Here is an 18630-nt window from a genome sequence, read left to right as displayed (position 1 = left end):
TCTTTTGTATGAACTCCCATTTAATGTATAGTGAGTGTCAACATAAAAAGCATGTTTAAAACCCATCTAATAAAATGTGCTAAAACCATTTCCATTCCATAGATTTAAACATCAATAAACAGCTACCTAGAGTACAACAATCTGGGTGTTTTGCTGAGCATCACAAACCTTTTGAATAGAATTTATGTAACTGTTGAGGTGGTAAATTACTGGAATGAAAGCTGCGGAGGAAATGTTGGTTATTTCTCATGCAAACGGCATAATGCTAAAGAAATACATGGTATTTTAGAACACCCACATGAAAACATTACGTAATATTTTATTACAAAACACAACTACTTTTCCAGGATCCCATTCAAAATATTTTGCAATAGTATTGGGTAGAAATTTGATTAGATCTAATAATAAATGACACAGGAGGCAATAAATTGACACGACAAATAAATAAAAGTCTAAAGCACTCCATACAATTAAAATGTTTTAATGTTGTTGCAGTATCACTACGCAACAATCATCAGTGTAGTAACACTTTGGCAAAGTCAGAATCTAAAACTTTAAACCTGATTTACATGAAAAAAATTATTGAACTTAATGTGTTCTATGTGTGTTGTCCCGTCTTAATACCATATAGTCAATGCAGTGTAGTGTTTGCAAACCCATATAAAATATTTAAAAAAAATAAAATAAAATATATATATTAACCTCAGCTTCAATGTAAAGTTTCCAGAATCTGCCAGAACTTGGGAACTGGGCCACTAGACGCTCATAAGTCTTCCGGGCTTTGTCTATAGGCTGATTCTAGAATTTGAATAAACAGCATGTACAGAATTACAAATGTGTACAGACCAAGAGTAATGTTATGCCATTATTGGGACTGAGAAGGAACGTAATGTAATCCTATGTCACTAAACCTGTGCCTCTCGAATGAGAATGCTCCATGCGTCGAGGTCATATGGGTTATCTTCCAACTTCTTCTCTGCCTTCTTAACCTTTTCCGGAACGTATTCTGCAGCCTTTTACATAAAAATGTAAAGGAAAAAAAAGAAAAAAAAAAAAAAAGAGAAAGTTAACTCACAGATAATTGGCTCTAAAAAATGTGTACCTATTTGATTGGCAGTAAATGAGTGAATACAGCAAATTATAGTCAAGGACCCGAATGCAAAGATTTACATTTATGATGACAAACAAGCGCTTTAATTATCAGTGTTTAACTGCTTTCCCGCCGCCCAATAGTAGAACTACTGCTACAGGGCAGCAGGGCTATGCAAAGTCACACACACATATACATTTATATACACACACACACGATTTGCATTTCCGGGTAAGGAGCATGCACGGATTGAAACCGCACCAGACCACACAAAAAGGGCAGGTGAACGAAGAATGATGTATTTATTGAACAACAATAGTAAAATGACTTTTAGCAAGTAGTAAAATCAACTGTAGATTGAGCCATCCAGCAGCTGGGGAAAACTGCTGAGTGGCCTCATTTGAAATATTGATCAATTTCAGTAATACACAATACCCAACCATCAGTGATTTAAATTAATCTGGTGGTGTGACTACAGGTGAAACTCAAAAAATTTGAATATCGTAAAAAAGTTCATTTATTTCAGTAAAGCAACTTAAAAGGTGAAACTAATATATGAGATAGACTCATTACATGCAAAGCAAAATAGTTCAAGCCGCGATTTGTCATAATTGTGATGATTATGGCTTATAGCTCATATAAACCACAAATCCACAATCTCAGAAAATTAGAATATTACATGCAATCAATAAAACAAGGATTGTACATAGAACAATATCGGACCTCTGAAAAGTATAAGCATGCATATGTACTCAGTACTTGGTTTGGGCCCCTTTTGCAGCAATTGCTGCCTCAATGTGGCATGGTGAGGTGTTATGAAAGACCAGGATGCTTCAATAGCGGCCTTCAGCTCTTCTGCATTGTGTGGTCTCATGTCTCATCTTTCTCTTGGCAATGCCTCATAGATTCCCTATGGGGTTCAGGTCAGGCGAGTTTGCTGGTCAATCAAGCACAGTAATCCTACGGACACAGCTGATCACATGATGTGGTAAAAGGCCAAATCACAGAGGCCTTTTACCACATGATCAGCTGTGTCCAATGACACAGATCACCAGGTAAATGCAGTTGCCGGTTATCGGCTGCACTTTCCTCACACAATGAGGAAAATACTGCCAATAACCGGCAATTGTCAGAAAACAGATCGGCACTGATGATCAGTGTCACCCACCAGTGCCCAGTGCTGCCCATCAGTGCAGACTCATCAATGCACATCAGCGAAGGAGAAAAATTGCCTGTTTGCAAAATTTTATAACAGAAACAAAGAAAAAAATTTTCTAATTTTTTGCTCTTTGTGTTTATAGCGAAAAAAAAATAAATAAAACCCAATGGCGATTAAAAACCACCAAAAGAAAGCTTGTGTGAGGAAGTCAATTTGTAAACATGACGCAACGCGTCGGTACACGGGGAGGAACTTCGGGGAACGTGGTGACGTCATTTCCGGCATGGGGGCCATATTGGATCACCTTTTGCAGATACCCATGCAGTACACCCATAGCATGTGGTAGATGAGCTAGAAACAAGATGATTGTTATGCGAGTGGGCATTTTTATTTGGATTATTCATTTAATAACCCGGTTACACTGTGGAGGGTCTCTGCTTGTATTTTACTATGATCCTGGGTGGAGCTGGCTGCTAGTTGGTTGAAGGCTGGAGACGCTTGCCATCATTGAGGGGAACCCTGGGAGGAGTCTGTCCTTGTAGGATCGGTTGATTCCCAAAGCGAGCTGGCCCTTTGGGGTCTAAGTGAGGTGAGGGGGCATTCTGGCTATTGGAGGGTTGTCACTTGTGAATCACCTACACAGCACGACTATTGCATGAGAGTGAAGTGGGAGAACCACTATATGTGTTGCTATCTTTGGGACTATTTAACCATTTGTCCACAGTTGGTTTGCACATTTTGTGTGTCATTTCACAGTATTGTGTTACGGTTTATATTTCACTATGTGCACTGTGTATTCCCAGTGAGAGGGGCTTCACGTATTACACAATTATTTATATAATATACACTTATTTATTTATATGTAGATTTCCCTGATGTGGGTATCAAGGGGATTATTATGTACCAAGTTGGTTTATTTTGATCACCATTTATTTACATATTTATTTATTCATCATTTAATTTTGTCAGCGCTGCAGTTATATTTATAGGCAAGCAGACTGCTTCTACAAACATTTGTGAAAGAACGGGCCGCTTTCAGCAGCTCAGTAAATTCAAGCGTGGTACCGTGATAGGTTGTCACCTGTGCAATAAGTCTTCCCGTGAAATTTCCTTGCTACTAAATATTGAAATAATTCCAGTTATTATAACAAACTGGAAGCAACTGGGAACAGCGAAGTGGTCGGCCACGTATAATGACAGAGCGGGGTCAGGACATGCTGAAGTGCGCAGAAGTCGACAACTGTCTGCAGAGTCAATTGCGGAAGACCTCCAAACTTTGTGTGGCCTTCAGATTAGCACAACAGTGCGTAGAGAGCTTCATAGAATGGGTTTCCATGGTCGAGCAGCTGCATCCAAGTCTTACATCACCAAATGCAATGCAAAGCGTCGGATGCAGTGGTGTAAAGTACACCGCCACTGGACTCTAGAGCAATGGAGAAGTATTCTCTGGAGTGACAAATCACTTCTCTGTCTTGCAATCCGATAGACGTGTCTAGCGGTTGCCAGGAGAACAGTACTTGCCTGACTGCATTGTGCTAAGTGTAACGTTTGGGGATTATGGTGTGGGGTCTTCAGGGGTTGGGCTTGGCCCCCTAGTTCTAGTGAAGGGAACTCTTAAGGCGTCAGCACACCAAGACCTTTTGGACAATTTCATACTCCCAACTTTGTGGGAACAGTTTGGGGATGGCCCCTTCCTGTTCCAACATTACTGCGTACCAGTACACAAAGCAAGGTCCATAAAGACATGGATGAGCAAGTTTGGGGTGGAGGAACTTGACTGGCCTGCATAGAGTCCTGACCTCAACCTGATAGAACACCTTTGGGGTGAATCAGAGCAGAGACTGTGAGCCAGGCCTTCTTGTCCGACATCAGTGCCTGACCTCACAAATGTGCTTCGGGAAGAATGGTCAAACATTCCCATAGACACACTCCTAAACCTTGTGGACAGCCTTCCTAGGCGGCTTTTTTTCATTATCCCTCTTGTATTGAACTGTATTGTTGCAGTATTGTCTCCCATTATATCGTAGATTGTATTGCAGATCACCGGTAAACGCAGTTGCCGGTTATCAGCAGCACTTTGCTCGCGCTGTCACAGCACGACGAAAGTACTGCCGATAACCGGCAATTGTCAAGAGGACGGATTGGCACCAATCATCAAGGCACTGATGATCAGGGCCCAGCAGTGCCACCCACCTGTGCAGTCTATCAGTGCAGCCTCAACGCACATCAGTGAAAGAGAAATTACCTGTTTGCAAAATTTTATAATAGAAACAAAGAATTTTTTTTTATTTTTTTGGCTTTTTGTTTATAGCGCAAAAGCTCTATTTGTGTGAAATAGTGATAAAAATTTCTTATGGGTACAGTGTTGCAGGACCATGCAGTTGTCAAAGTGCAACAGCGCTGAAAGCTGAACATTGGCCTGGGCACGAAGGGGGTATAAGTGCCCGGTAGGCAAGTGGTTAAATGGTAAATCAGAGGCTGCCTTAAGGGAAATTACAGACCCCAACATAATAAGAAGCAAATTACCTATATTACAAAACAGGAAAGTAGTTAACTATCATTTACTTTCTTGTATTTTATCAACAAGCAATTTTCTAGTTTTTCTCCTGAGAGAATAACACACCCTACACTCTTCCCCAGTGGACCCTTTAGATGAGGAGTGATGATCGTTTCGTAAAGTGTGGGAAAAGTCATAACAGCACAGCAGCTAAAAAGCCAACTGAAATATGCATTTTCCAACACATTTATGAGGGTTTATTATGGAGTGTAACCACAACTCTGAAAGTAGACAACTGTTTGGCCTCAAACATGAAATTTCACTTCATACCATGCATTGGTCAAGCACATCATAAGAACCAAAACACATTTTCATCAACATATATTGGAAGCAAATCACATTTCTTGACCACATCTACAAACAATGTAAATTCATCTTATTTGTTTTCAAGTTAAAATAACCCGAAAAAAAAAAAAAAATCATACCAGGGATGATAAATTTGTATCGCCCGATGCAGGTATTTTTTTTTTTTTTTTAAAACTTGTCAGGCGGAAGCATTCTGCTGCCAATTGCTTCCACACAGCCCACAGTGCCAGCCTTTGCCCCTCCCCCATGTGAACCACCCCCTGCATTGTCTCCCGGGTTCCGCTTGCCCATCTGCGGGCCCGGTTCGGTCGGCTAGAGAAGAAGAAGAAAGAGGAGAGCAGACACCTCCCCTGCCCCTCTTGTCCTGACCTTGGAGTGACATTGCGATGTCACTTCCAACTTTCCGTTGACAGATTCCCAGCCATAGAGGCCGGGAAAGAACGTAATGCAGTGCGATGTGCACAGCATTACATTCAGGGGAGCACAGGGAGACATGCAGGGTCTTTTAGAACTTCAATGTCCCAATAAATAGAATCTCACCAAAAATCACCACCTTTCTGTCCCCCAAGTGATGAATAATAAAAAAAAAAAGTTTGTAAATTGTAAAAAATGAAAGTTACACCTAAGCACATAGCTGCCCCCCACATATACGCACATACAAAACACAATTACACGCTGGGGTGCCTACGCATTAAAAAGTTGATTGCGATACACGTTACATGTCACATATCCAGGATGAGAGCAATAATTCTAGCATGAGACCTCCTCCGTACACTATACTGATGACCTATAAAAGGGGCTTTAAAAGTGTCACCTATAGAAAATATAGAGTACTGAAGTTTGACACCATTTCACGAGCGCACAGAAATTTAAAGTGTTGGGTATCTATTCAGTCGGCACAACCTCATCTTTTATACTTTAGAAAAAAAATAGTGTAATGTAATGCTTTTTTTGTGCCAAATTAACTTGCGTGTATTTTTACTGAAATGTTGTGGTAATATCATGTGACATAAATTGGAACTACCACTATTTTATTCTATAGGGTGTCTGCTGTCAGAAAATATATCATGTTTTGGGGGGGGTTTGAGTAATCTTCAGACCAAAAATTATTTTTTAAACTTGTGCAAAAACGGCTCTGGCAGCGATAAGGATAAGCCCGACACTCCTTTCCTGACAAGCACCCAATCGGTGCTCATTACACTGCTAGATCTCCCCTCCCTAGAATTAGCAGGTACAATTGTTTCAAAGAAAACAATAAGTAACGCACTCAACTGCCATGGCCTGACACTCATTTAAAGTTTGCTGAACAACATTTAGGACAAGCCTGTGAATTACTGGGAGAATATGGTCTGGTCAGAGGAGACCAAAATTGAACTCTTTGGATGACATTATTATTATAATACAGGATTTATATAGCGCCAACAGTTTGTGTAGCGCTTTACAATACAAGGGAGACAGTACAATTACAATACATTTCAGTACAGAAGGAATAGGAATAAGTTGAAGACGTCTCCCATTTTAATATCAGTACCACCTGGGGAGACCTGTGCCCTTTCGCTCTGAAACTTAGATCTGCTAACCCAGGACTTTGGCAAGTACCTTAACCCTTTCACCTCTCTCTGATATCGCTTTGCTGTTAGTCTCTGTATATTTACAGTCATGGCCGAAATTGTTGGCACCCTTGATATTTCTCCAGGAAATCATGTATTTCTCACGAAACGTATTGCATTAACACATGTTTTGCTATACACATGTTTATTCCCTTTGTGTGTATTGGGACAAAACAAAAAAAGGGAGGAAAGAAAGCAAATTCGACATAATGTCACACAAACCTCCAAAAATGGGCTGGACAAAAGTATTGGCACCCTTTCACAACTGCGGATAAATAAGAATGTTACAAGCATGTGATGCTCCTGTAAACTCACCTGGGGCAAGTAACAGGTGTGGGCAATATAGAAATCACACCTGAAAGCAGATAAAAAGGAGAGACGTTCACTTAACCTTTGCATTGTGTGTCTGTCTGTGCCACACTAAGCATGGACAACAGAAAGAGGAGACGAGAACTGTCTGAGGACCTGAGAACCAAAATTGTGGCAAAATATCAACAATCTCAAGGTTACAAGTCCATCTCCAGAGAACTAGATTTGCCTTTGTCCACAGTGCGCAACATTATCAAGAAGTTTGCAACCCATGGCACTGTAGCTAATCTCCCTGGTCGTGGACGGATGAGGAAAATTGATGAAAGATTGCAACGCAGAATAGTCCGGATGGTGGATAAGCAGCCCCAAACATGTTCCAAAGACATTCAAGCTGTCCTGCAGGCTCAGGGAGCATCAGTGTCAGCGCGAACTATCCGTCGACATTTAAATGAAATGAAACGCTATGGCAGGAGACCCAGGAGGACCCCACTGCTGACACAGAGACATAAAAAAGCAAGACTACAGTTTGCCAAAATGTACTTGAGTAAGCCAAAAGCCTTCTGGGAAAACGTCTTGTGGACAGATGAGACCAAGATAGAGCTTTTCGGTAAAGCACATCATTCTACTGTTTACCGAAAACGGAATGAGGCCTACAAAGAACAAAACACAGTACCTACGGTAAAATATGGTGGAGGTTCAATGATGTTTTGGGGTTGTTTTGCTGCCTCTGGCACTGGGTGCCTTGACTGTGTGCAAGGCATCATGAAATCTGAGGATTACCAAAGGATTTTGGGTCGCACTGTAGGGCCCAGTGTCAGAAAGCTGGGTTTGCGTCCAAGATCCTGGGTCTTCCAGCAGGACAATGACCCCAAACATACGTCAAAAAGCACTCAGAAATGGATGGCAAAGAAGCGCTGGAGAGTTCTGAAGTGGCCAGCAATGAGCCCAGATCTAAATCCCATTGAACACCTGTGGAGAGATCTTAAAATTGCTGTTGGGAAAAGGTGTCCTTCCAATAAGAGAGACCTGGAGCTGTTTGCAAAGGAAGAGTGGTCCAAAATTCCGGGTGAGAGGTGTCAGAAGCTTATTGATGGTTATAGGAAGCGACTGATTTCAGTTATGTTTTCCAAAGGGTGTGCAACCAAATATTAAGTTAAGGGTGCCAATACTTTTGTCCAGCCCATTTTTGGGGTTTTGTGTGACATTATGTCATATTTGCTTTTCTGCCTCTGTTTTATATTTGTTCCAATACATACAAAGGGAATAAACATGTGTATAGCAAAACATGTGTTAATGCAATACCTTTTTTGTGTGAAATACTTGATTTTCAGGAAAAATATCAAGGGTGCCAACAATTTCGGCCATGACTGTATATCTCTATCTTAGTTACATCTTTTTCTGTAAATATTTTTATAACACCTGTTTGACCTTTTAGTAATAAATTTTCCTTCCGAAAGTGTTGAACTGTTTCTATAGCTCTGTATTGCAATTTACGAATTTCTGCCTCTAAATAGAATGCTGTTTGTTTAACCCTCTGTATAACTGTGTTATACAGACGATTACCTCAACCATTATAGTGTTATAACTGATATCGCCGAGTTTCCTCTCTGTACAAAAAGGAGGTGGTGGCAGTGTAAAGGGTTAATTGCGTAATAACCTGACCCACTAACAATCGCTCAGGCTGCCGGTACATTGATTGTGGTCCAATTAGCTGGAAAATCGTTGTGCAGGGTACAGCTAGGTGTGGCATTGTTGCGCACATGGCATCGCAGTTTTAGATCGGCTAGTCCTTCGGTCACGAGTTTGGTGAGAAGGTCAGGGGTCTGATGATGCAATCGTGACATATTGGTTTATGACATAATAAACACCATGGTTGGAGGTCAAATGGCACTGCACATCACTCCAAAAACACCATACCAACAGTGAGCAGGTGGGAACATCATGGTGTGGGGCCGTTTCTCGGCATACGGTACTGGCAAACCTCATATCATTAAAGGAAGGATGAATGGAAAAATGTACCATCTACTTGGTAAAAATCTGCTGCCATCTACCAGGATGACAAGCCCAGACACAAGACAATGATCCCAAACACAAAGCTAAGGAAACTCTCAATAGGTTTCAAAGGAAAGAAAATAAAGCTGCAACAAAGGCCCAGCCAATCAGCTGACTTGAATGCAATAGAAAATATATGGAAAGAACTAAACATCAGAGTTCATAGAAGAGGCCCACAGAACCTTCAAGATTTGAAGACTGTGTGGAAGCATGGGCTAAAAATCACACCTGAGCAATGCATGCGACTAGTTTCTCCATACAGGAGGAGTCTTAAAGCCGTCATTACCAACAAAGGATTTTGTACAAAGTATTAAATAAATTTCAGTTAGCGTGTTCAATACTTTTTCCCTGCCATTTCATTTTATTACACAATTTCTGAACTTGTTTTGGTTTCTTTGTATGTATGGATTACATGGGTTGTTACCAACATGTAACATGGTGAAAATGTCATGTCAATAGCCCTTTTAGAAATATATTTACTGAGAAATGGTGACGTGTTCAGTACTTATTTTACCTAATGTAAATGGCTTTATTTTATTATGTGGAGATTGTATACTGCAAATTAACAGGCACAACATACATGCTGTAGGCAAACCCATACCAAACAGTAAATGTTCAATAGGCAATACAGGGCCAATTTAAAGAGGCAAAGTGCATAGCTCTTGCAATTACAACAGAGATCATCTCTAAAGTTGCTCTAAAGCCTAAACTTGTTACCTTTATGCATTCCCTGCATAAAGAAGAAAAAAAAAAAGGAGGAAGGTTTAGGCAGCAGAATTGCCCCCCTTTTACTTGCCTCTCTCACTCAGACCAGCACTGTGCCTAGCTGCAGTCTCCTCTCTACCTCTTCACAGGGACTGGCAACAAGAGCCATTGGCGCCTGCTGCGGTCAGTCAAATTTAGTCAGGAGCCCCACTGGCTCACACAGCAACGGGAGCCACATGAGGAGAAAGTGGGGGAGGACCTAGCTACGTTCTGTGTGAATGGACAATGTTCATTCACAAGAGTGTGGCTTGGGAGGGAACCTGCTTACGTACCCCCACAGCAAAAGGCTTGCTATTGGGGGCATTCAGGAGGGGGAAGCAAAGGGAGCAAAAAAAGAGGATTGGGGCTCTGTGTAAAACCATTGCCCTGAGCTATGGCAAGTATAGCAGGTTTATTTATTTATTTTTTTTTAAAGATACAACCTATAGAACCATTTTAAAATGTGTGCACCAATGCAATTCTATAGGATTCAAAAAAATGCTATCTGCACGATTTGAGTTACTAAAGAATCTCCAGACCTTTTCTGAGTTACAAGCATTTACATGGTCAGGTGTGAACAAGCACCATAGGGAATAATTGATTTAAGTTTGAGTGTTTTTCAGCTTCAATCTACATAATGCTCTGGTGTGAATGCAGCCCAAGGACAGAGAAGTGGTCTAGATCAATTAGAACAGTACTAAAATCTAGAATGTGCAAGTCTGCAAAATAAGGCTACATTTACACCTGCATTTTTGCCCAACAGTGTGTAGATGTGATAAAGTCAGCGGTGGGTCCCGGCGATCAGCTGCATGAGGCAGCCGGCTCCCACCACTAACTGCAGCCACTTGCATGCAATCGTTATGCGGAAATTACTGCGAGTGATCAGCCTGGGATGCAGTTTAGGTTCTAGGCCGATCGCTTGCAGATAATCGCAGCATAGTGATTACGCGCAAGTGGCAGCAGTTAGCGGCGGAAGTTGGCAGCCTAATGTTTTCAATGGTGCCTCCTCCTGCAGCTAATCGCCAGGATCCACCACTGATTTTCTCGCACCTACACATTGTCAGGTAAAAGCACAGGAGTTTATGTGGCCTAAACCAGATCCTGCACAACAGTATAGGAACACTTGTTAGGCTCCTTTCACACTTATGCGACTGCAAAATTGCACAATTTTCATTGTGACTTGAGACAACTTTGGATGAGTGCGACTTTGGCTTTGACCAAGGAAGGTTGTTCATGCTGTTCAAAGTCGCACACAATTCGCATAAATAACATTCAGGTGCGACTCATGCGACTTTTGAGAGTCTACACTGAAGTCCACTCAAGTCGCACAAAAGTCCACTCAAGTCGCACAAAAGTCCACTCAAGTCGCACAAAAGTCCACTCAAGTCGCACAAAAGTCCACTCAAGTCGCACAAAAGTCCACTCAAGTCGCACAAAAGTCCACTCAAGTCGCACAAAAGTCCACTCAAGTCGCACAAAAGTCCACTCAAGTCGCACAAAAGTCCACTCAAGTCGCACAAAAGTCCACTCAAGTCGCACAAAAGTCCACTCAAGTCGCACAAAAGTCCACTCAAGTCGCACAAAAGTCCACTCAAGTCGCACAAAAGTCCACTCAAGTCGCACAAAAGTCCACTCAAGTCGCACAAAAGTCCACTCAAGTCGCACAAAAGTCCACTCAAGTCGCACAAAAGTCCACTCAAGTCGCACAAAAGTCCACTCAAGTCGCACAAAAGTCCACTCAAGTCGCACAAAAGTCCACTCAAGTCGCACAAAAGTCCACTCAAGTCGCACAAAAGTCCACTCAAGTCGCACAAAAGTCCACTCAAGTCGCACAAAAGTCCACTCAAGTCGCACAAAAGTCCACTCAAGTCGCACAAAAGTCCACTCAAGTCGCACAAAAGTCCACTCAAGTCGCACAAAAGTCCACTCAAGTCGCACAAAAGTCCACTCAAGTCGCACAAAAGTCCACTCAAGTCGCACAAAAGTCCACTCAAGTCGCACAAAAGTCCACTCAAGTCGCACAAAAGTCCACTCAAGTCGCACAAAAGTCCACTCAAGTCGCACAAAAGTCCACTCAAGTCGCACAAAAGTAGTGTAGGAACTACTTTCAAGTTGCACAGATATGAATGGCACTTATTGGGAAACAAGGGGTGTGACTTTTCATGTGACTATGGACCTCAAAGTCACAGGACAAGTCGCACAAGTGTGAATGGGCTCCTACAATATAACAGTCACTACAAAGGATGCATGGAAAGTAACCAGTATGAAAAAATATCAAACTGTAAAGCCCCATTCACACCTAAGAGTTTTGTAATTAGAAGCCTAAAGCTCTAATGCGTCTGTATCACCACACGACAGTGTGAACCCTGGCCTTAAGCTACTTTCACAAGGCTCAGTTGCAAAAAAAGGTAAGGGCCCTTTCACACCCAACACAGTAGGATGCAGTTGGCTGCATTTTAGACTGCACTCCAACTGCATAGACCGTCATAATCAATGTACTCCTATAGGCAGAGTTCACATCACTGCAGCTTCAAAGAAGTAGAGCATGCTGCATTTTTCTGCACTGTAGATGCGCTTCAAATGCACTGCACTTCACCACACTGTTCCCAAGGAAAAAAAAAAGAAAAAAAAAAAAAAAAAAAAATTATATATATATATATATATATATATATATATATATATATATATATATATACACACACATTTTTTAAATTAGTGAATATTATAACCTGCCCTTCCTCATTCCATTTCCTGAATTCATGCACATGGTCTGCGTGGAGAGCCAGTACAGCCATAATGGCATACAGGTCACCCATAAATGCAGAGAACTTAATGACAATGGTCCTGGAGTACCCTGTGCTCTGTGACCCCAGACATAAGCATTACAAAAACAACAGAAGAAAAAAAAGGCAGATCTGGGAGAAAACTACAGCAAGAATTGACCCAGATTATGAAGAAATGGACAGACAGAAGGAGAACACTGGTAAGTTGATGACTGCATGTGTTTATCAGGATAGCCAGATCAGTCACAGTCTTCCAGAACACAGTGCAGTGATCATATGGACCCCCAGTGATCACATGGAACCCTTGGCTGCCTGCACCAATGATGAGAAATGCTTCTCTCTACAAACTAGGAAGAAATAGGGACCTCAAAGGAAATAGAAGAAAGCCAAGCCCAAAAAGCACTGCAACTGCATGATAAATGCAGTGCAAAACACATGCAAACGCATGTCAAACAATTCAAATGCATGAGAAACAATGCAGTCAAAAACGTGCAGTTATGTGCACTTTGGTGTGAATGGGCCCTAAAAACAAAAGTGCGTTTTTGCTGCTTTTGTCACCCGACATGCAAGTAAAAAAATAAAAATTGCACCTTCCCATTGTAATTAATTGAAAATCCACAGATGCATTTTTTATGAGTTTTCAATTAATTTTAACGGGGAGGTGCAATTTTTTTTTTTTTTTTTTTTACACAGCAAACATGCAAAAAAAAAAATGCAGCAAGTCAGACTTTAAAAACCGCAAAACACCCACAACTGACCAGTGCGAACAGTTCCATAGGATTTAATGGTCAGGTAGAGGCGGACATTCCAATCATGTGACCACTGTAATGGTATCAAATGTGCCCACCCCCTCCTGCCTCTTACACATTGGTACCGCTCTATCACCATAATGGGTTTCTTCCCAGTACAACAGGAATGTCATGTAAGACAACAGGGAGAGACTACAAGCACATGGGAACAATAGGCATGACTGCAAAGCTGCTCTGCTGAATGGCAATAGGTAAGCATTGCCACTCAGTAAGCAGTAATACAATTGGCAAAATAGTGAATGTAAGGAACAACAGATAAGATTCAGCAAACTTACCAACACTAAATTAAAAAACTAGAACTTTAAAGCGGTATTAAACCAAAAACCGCAGCTAACAGATTATTAGATGTGGTGGCTGCATTAGCTTTCTGAGGCTTTTACTTCCCTGCTTTCACCTGGTAGACCTGGCTAGTAGCACACCGCCTGCATTAGAGTGCCCACTCTGGGTGGATGATGAAAGGGGGCAACTTTGAAAAGTAGGATTGTCAGTCTAGGGGAAGGGGAGTATTAGATGTACTAGGGGATTTAAATACAGAAGAGCAAATGGTTTGTCTCAACCTTACTGCTACATATGTAGGAAATCATGTTCTGTTGAAAAAATAAATAAATAAAAACAGACTTAAAGCAGAGTTCCGCTCACCCTGTCAAAAAATAAAAGTCAGCAGCTACAAAAACTGTAGCTGCTGACTTTTAAAAAACAGCCACTTACCGGTCCTGCGGAGTGTCCCCCGTAACCTGTTTCACAGGCCATCCTGTATTCCAGGAGGCCGGCATCTTCAGTGCGGGTATCCGGCTGTGATAGCTTGTGGCTCCACAGCCGGGAACCCACTGCGCATGCGTGAGTAGCGCTGCGCTTCATGAATGGTTCTGTAGTCTTCTGGGACCTGTCAAGTGTCCCAAAAGACTACAGGGGAGGGAGGACACCTTCCTTTTCCGATCGCCTAGGCGATTGGACCGGAAGTGGGAAAGGGTACCTGTCAAATTCGGGTACCCGCTCCGCCCCCCCAAAGGTGCCAATCCTTAATGGGGAGCAGTCCTTAAAGCGGAACTTCCCCTTTTGGGTGGAGCTCCGCTTTAAAGGCTGGATTACCACATAAAGGGAAAAAAAGCCAAAAAAGAAAACCACTACCAAGAATTGGTAAGTGAATGGGCTGTGTGATGTGTATTTACGTGTGAAAATGGGCAAAAAAACAAAACAAAAAAAAAAAACCCCACACAAGTGAGAATGAGTGTTTCTGCTATGCTCAGGAAGTGAATGGAATGTGCTTGGGAGGAGGGCTTTCAAGCAGCAAGAATAACCTGGGAGGAGAGGTGAATTAACCACACTTTTTTTTACCAAAGTCACACAGGAATTACTTTTAGAGCAAGGCACCACTGAAATAAAGATTATTTCCCTTGTCATGTGATTCTCTGCAACTCAAATCCATCACGTCACACAAGTGTGAGGGCCAGTTCACAACACATACAGTCCAGTATGTTTATTTTCTGCATCAAACAGCATGAACAGAAGATTACATTGATTCCGTTGCAGTGTGTTCCAGTACAGTCAACAAAAGTAGAACATGCTGCATATTTTTCAGCAAAGCACTGCAGTGGAAACGCATAAAAAAAATTTCACCGGAACGCATTACTAGGGGAAAAAAAAAAAAAAAAAAAGGAAACTTTGGAAAAACAATAAGAGGGGAATAGAAGCACTGGAGCACATCAAAACACACTGGAATGCATGAAGAACACGCATACAGAAATGCATCCTGAACACATCTGGACTGTTTTTCTGTGGCGTGAACTGGCCCTTAATTAGTGACGTGCACTCCGACATGTTTTTACGTGTTTTGCTGTGTTCAGTGCAGTTCCATGCAGCATGTTCTACTTTTGTTGACTCAGTTGGAATACACTGCACTGGTGAAAACTATGCCACTGGAAACCATGTCACCTACTGTCCATGTTCTTGATGCAGAAAAAAAAATGCATTAGACTGCATGTGGTGTGAACTGGCCCTAATACCATTTTAAAGATCGTCTTCTTTTTGTGCATGCAGTGCTGGATAGAAGCGTGTTACTGTGGGATCACCAGGTGAAAGGGAAGGAAACAAAAGAGGAACATGAAATCTAATGCAGATCTGAGGACTGGTACGCTGCAAAAGATTACATTTGGTTGTTGGGATTAGCTGAAAAGCAACAGTGGTGGTCAACGCAAAATTTAAGGCCTCTAGTTGTGGTCCCAAAACCTCCAGAGGACCTCACAAAAAGAAGTGAATTTATGCACCTCAATGCTCCAAAATTTTGGTGCGACTAGATTTTTCCCCCCATGTATTACAAAGCACACTAAAGAAGTTGGGAGAACTACGCAGCACAGGGGCCAGCGGTCGCCATAAAAAAATGCACAGCACCAGTCGCCATAAAAAACGTGCAGCACCAGTGTCTGCGGTCACAATAAAAATTGCAGCATTGGTGTCAGTGGAAGTCACCATCTGGTGATTTGGGGTCGCGGGTGGATTCACCACAATTCCAAATCGCACTGCAATCCAGGCAAAATGTAAAAAGGAACAGTTTGGCCGCAATTATTGCACGGCAAACCACATTGCACAAAGTTTGTCACCCATAAGATGCACTTGCTCCTTTTTTGGGCAAAAAGAAGATTTGTGGGTGTTTCTTTTGCGTTGCAAAACCGCACCGCGTTTGAGGCGTCAGTAAAAATGAATGGCATGAAGGGGCACATAGTGCATTTTGCTAGGATTGTAGTGTGATTTTGTTGAACTCTGCCAAATCTGCCCACAATCCCAAATCAGCAGATATGAACGGGGCCTACAGGAGAAATCAGCACCACACTGGCAGCCGCCTGTTATCCAGGAAATAACACCAACCAGCCAGGAGGGGAAAGCAAAGAGCTGTACCCTGTGCAGGACTGGATGGGGTGGGGGTGGGGGGGGGGGGGGTATGGCAGACATGGATGGGGGGGTTAAGGCATCCATTTAAGAGCCCCGGCCCCCAATACACCTCACCGCGGCCTTCTCACGACCCCCGCCCCCCCGGCCCCCAATACACTTCACCACGGCCTTCTCCTCACGACCCCCTGACCCCCAATACACCTCACCACGGCCTTCTCCTCACGACCCCCGCCCCCCAATACACCCGATCGCGGCCTTCTCCTCACGACCCCCCCCCCCCCCCGGCCCCCAATACACCTCACCGCGGCCTTCTCTTCACGACCCCCCCGGTCCCCAAAACACCTCACCGCGGCCTTCTCCTCACGACCCCCCCCCCGGTCCCCAAAACACCTCACCGCGGCCATCTCCTCACAGACCCCCGGCCCCCCAATACACCTCACCGCGGCCTTCTCATCAGCCCCCATTACACCTCACCGCGGCCTTCTCCTCACAAACCCCCGGCCCCCTAATACACCTCACTGCGGCCATCTCCTCACAAACCCCCGGCCCCCCAATACAACTCACCGCGGCCATCTCCTCACAAACCCCCGGCCCCCATTACACCTCACCGCGGCCTTCTCCTCACAAACCCCCGGCCCCCTAATACACCTCACCGCGGCCTTCTCCTCACAAACCCCCGGCCCCCCAATATACCTCACCGCGGCCTTCTCCTCACAAACCCCCGGCCCCCCAATACACCTCACCGCGGCCTTCTCCTCACCCCCCCGGCCCCCCAATACACCTCACCGCGGCCTTCTCCTCACAAACCCCCGGCCCCCCAATACACCTCACCGCGGCCTTCTCACCCCCCCGGCCCCCCAATACACCTCACCGCGGCCTTCTCACAAACCCCCGGCCCCCCAATACACCTCACCGCGGCCTTCTCCTCACAAACCCCCGGCCCCCCAATACACCTCACCGCGGCCTTCTCCTCACAAACCCCCGGCCCCCTAATACACCTCACCGCGGCCATCTCCTCACAAACCCCCGGCCCCCATTACACCTCACCGCGGCCATCTCCTCACAAACCCCCGGCCCCCATTACACCACACGGCGGCCTTCTCACAAACCTCCGGACCCCATTACACCACACGGCGGCCTTCTCACAAACCCCCGGCCCCCATTACACCGCGGCCTTCTCACAAACCCCCGGCCCCCATTATACCTCACCGCGGCCTTCTCACAAACCTCCGGCCCCCATTACACCACACCGCGGCCTTCTCACCCCCCGGCCCCCATTACACCACACCGCGGCCTTCTCACCCCCCGGCCCCCATTACACCACACCGCGGCCTTCTCACCCCCCGGCCCCCATTACACCACACCGCGGCCTTCTCCTCACAAACCTCCGGACCCCATTACATCACACCGCGGCCTTCTCCTCACCACCCCCAGCTCTCCGGCCCTCTGTCCCCCTCACCTGCTCAGCTGTGCCCTCCCCGGTGGCCATCATCCACGCACAGCTCCTCTCCGACTCGCCACACTACTCTCCTCTCCTTCGTGATCAGCCTCCTGTATGTACCGTACACTAAGATGGCCGCCTATGGAAAGAAAAAGCTGAATGGGATGGGCGACATCTATGGCGACGAGCGGTATTACAGATGGGGAGAAATAAAATATCGCCATCTTGTGTCCGATTTCAAGAATACCCCATAAATTGACCACAATGCTGTTTAATTACATATAACATTTAGAAAACGATATCACATTTATTTGGGTACAGTGCTGCAAGGCTAAGCAGAACTTGTAGGCCTCAAAAGTGACAGTTGGTGTGATGTCATAAGCTGTGAGCCAATCACAGCTAATAACATTACACCAACTGTCATTTTTGTATCTGAAGTCACTTCTACGCTGGGAGCTGAGGAGAGTGGCAGCGTCAGAAGCTCTCCTTCGATTGACTGCTATTGACAGCGATTCTTCATCCGATCACTCCTATATACTACTATTATCATTATAATAGTATTGTTTATATTGTTATTATTCATAATATTGTAGTTTTAGCTGATTTTCAGGTAAATTGTCATCCAAAGCCAGCAGGATGCCGCGACCTTCAGGTCGCATATCTCGGGGAAGGCCCTCACCTCCGGAGTGCCAGGAGTCTCCGATTGCCCATCGGACAAGGTCCAGAGCACAACTTCGTCAGAGACAGGAGGACGCGGCAATCAACAGGAGCCGTTCTCCCAGAGACCGCAACCACCCAGCGCCACCACCTGCCATGGAGCAGCACGACGAGGAGAGGGTAATATGTGCCATCTGTCTTGCAGGATATGAAGATGGTGAGGAAAC

The 18630-nt window shown here is 44.1% G+C and overlaps 1 protein-coding gene across 1 annotated transcript in view; it reads right to left on the bottom strand.

Moving 5' to 3' along the window:
* CSTF3 (cleavage stimulation factor subunit 3) overlaps positions 1 to 17919 on the bottom strand; it is a 101594-nt gene extending 83675 nt beyond the window's left edge. The window contains exons 1-3 of the mRNA XM_089675879.1: positions 17765 to 17919; positions 912 to 1013; positions 703 to 798 (exon numbers count right to left, since the gene is read on the bottom strand). Coding sequence (XP_089532005.1) covers positions 703 to 798; positions 912 to 1013; positions 17765 to 17797 — 231 coding nt within the window. The 5' untranslated portion in view covers positions 17798 to 17919. The remainder of the gene's footprint in view (positions 1 to 702; positions 799 to 911; positions 1014 to 17764) is intronic.
* Between the last annotated feature and the right edge of the window lie 711 nt (positions 17920 to 18630).

Source organism: Staurois parvus, unplaced genomic scaffold, assembly GCF_062004578.1.
Source record: "Staurois parvus isolate SC_StPar_1 unplaced genomic scaffold, SC_StPar_1.0 ptg000159l, whole genome shotgun sequence".
NCBI lineage: Eukaryota > Metazoa > Chordata > Amphibia > Anura > Ranidae > Staurois > Staurois parvus.
This window is presented reverse-complemented; position numbering and strand designations above follow the sequence as displayed.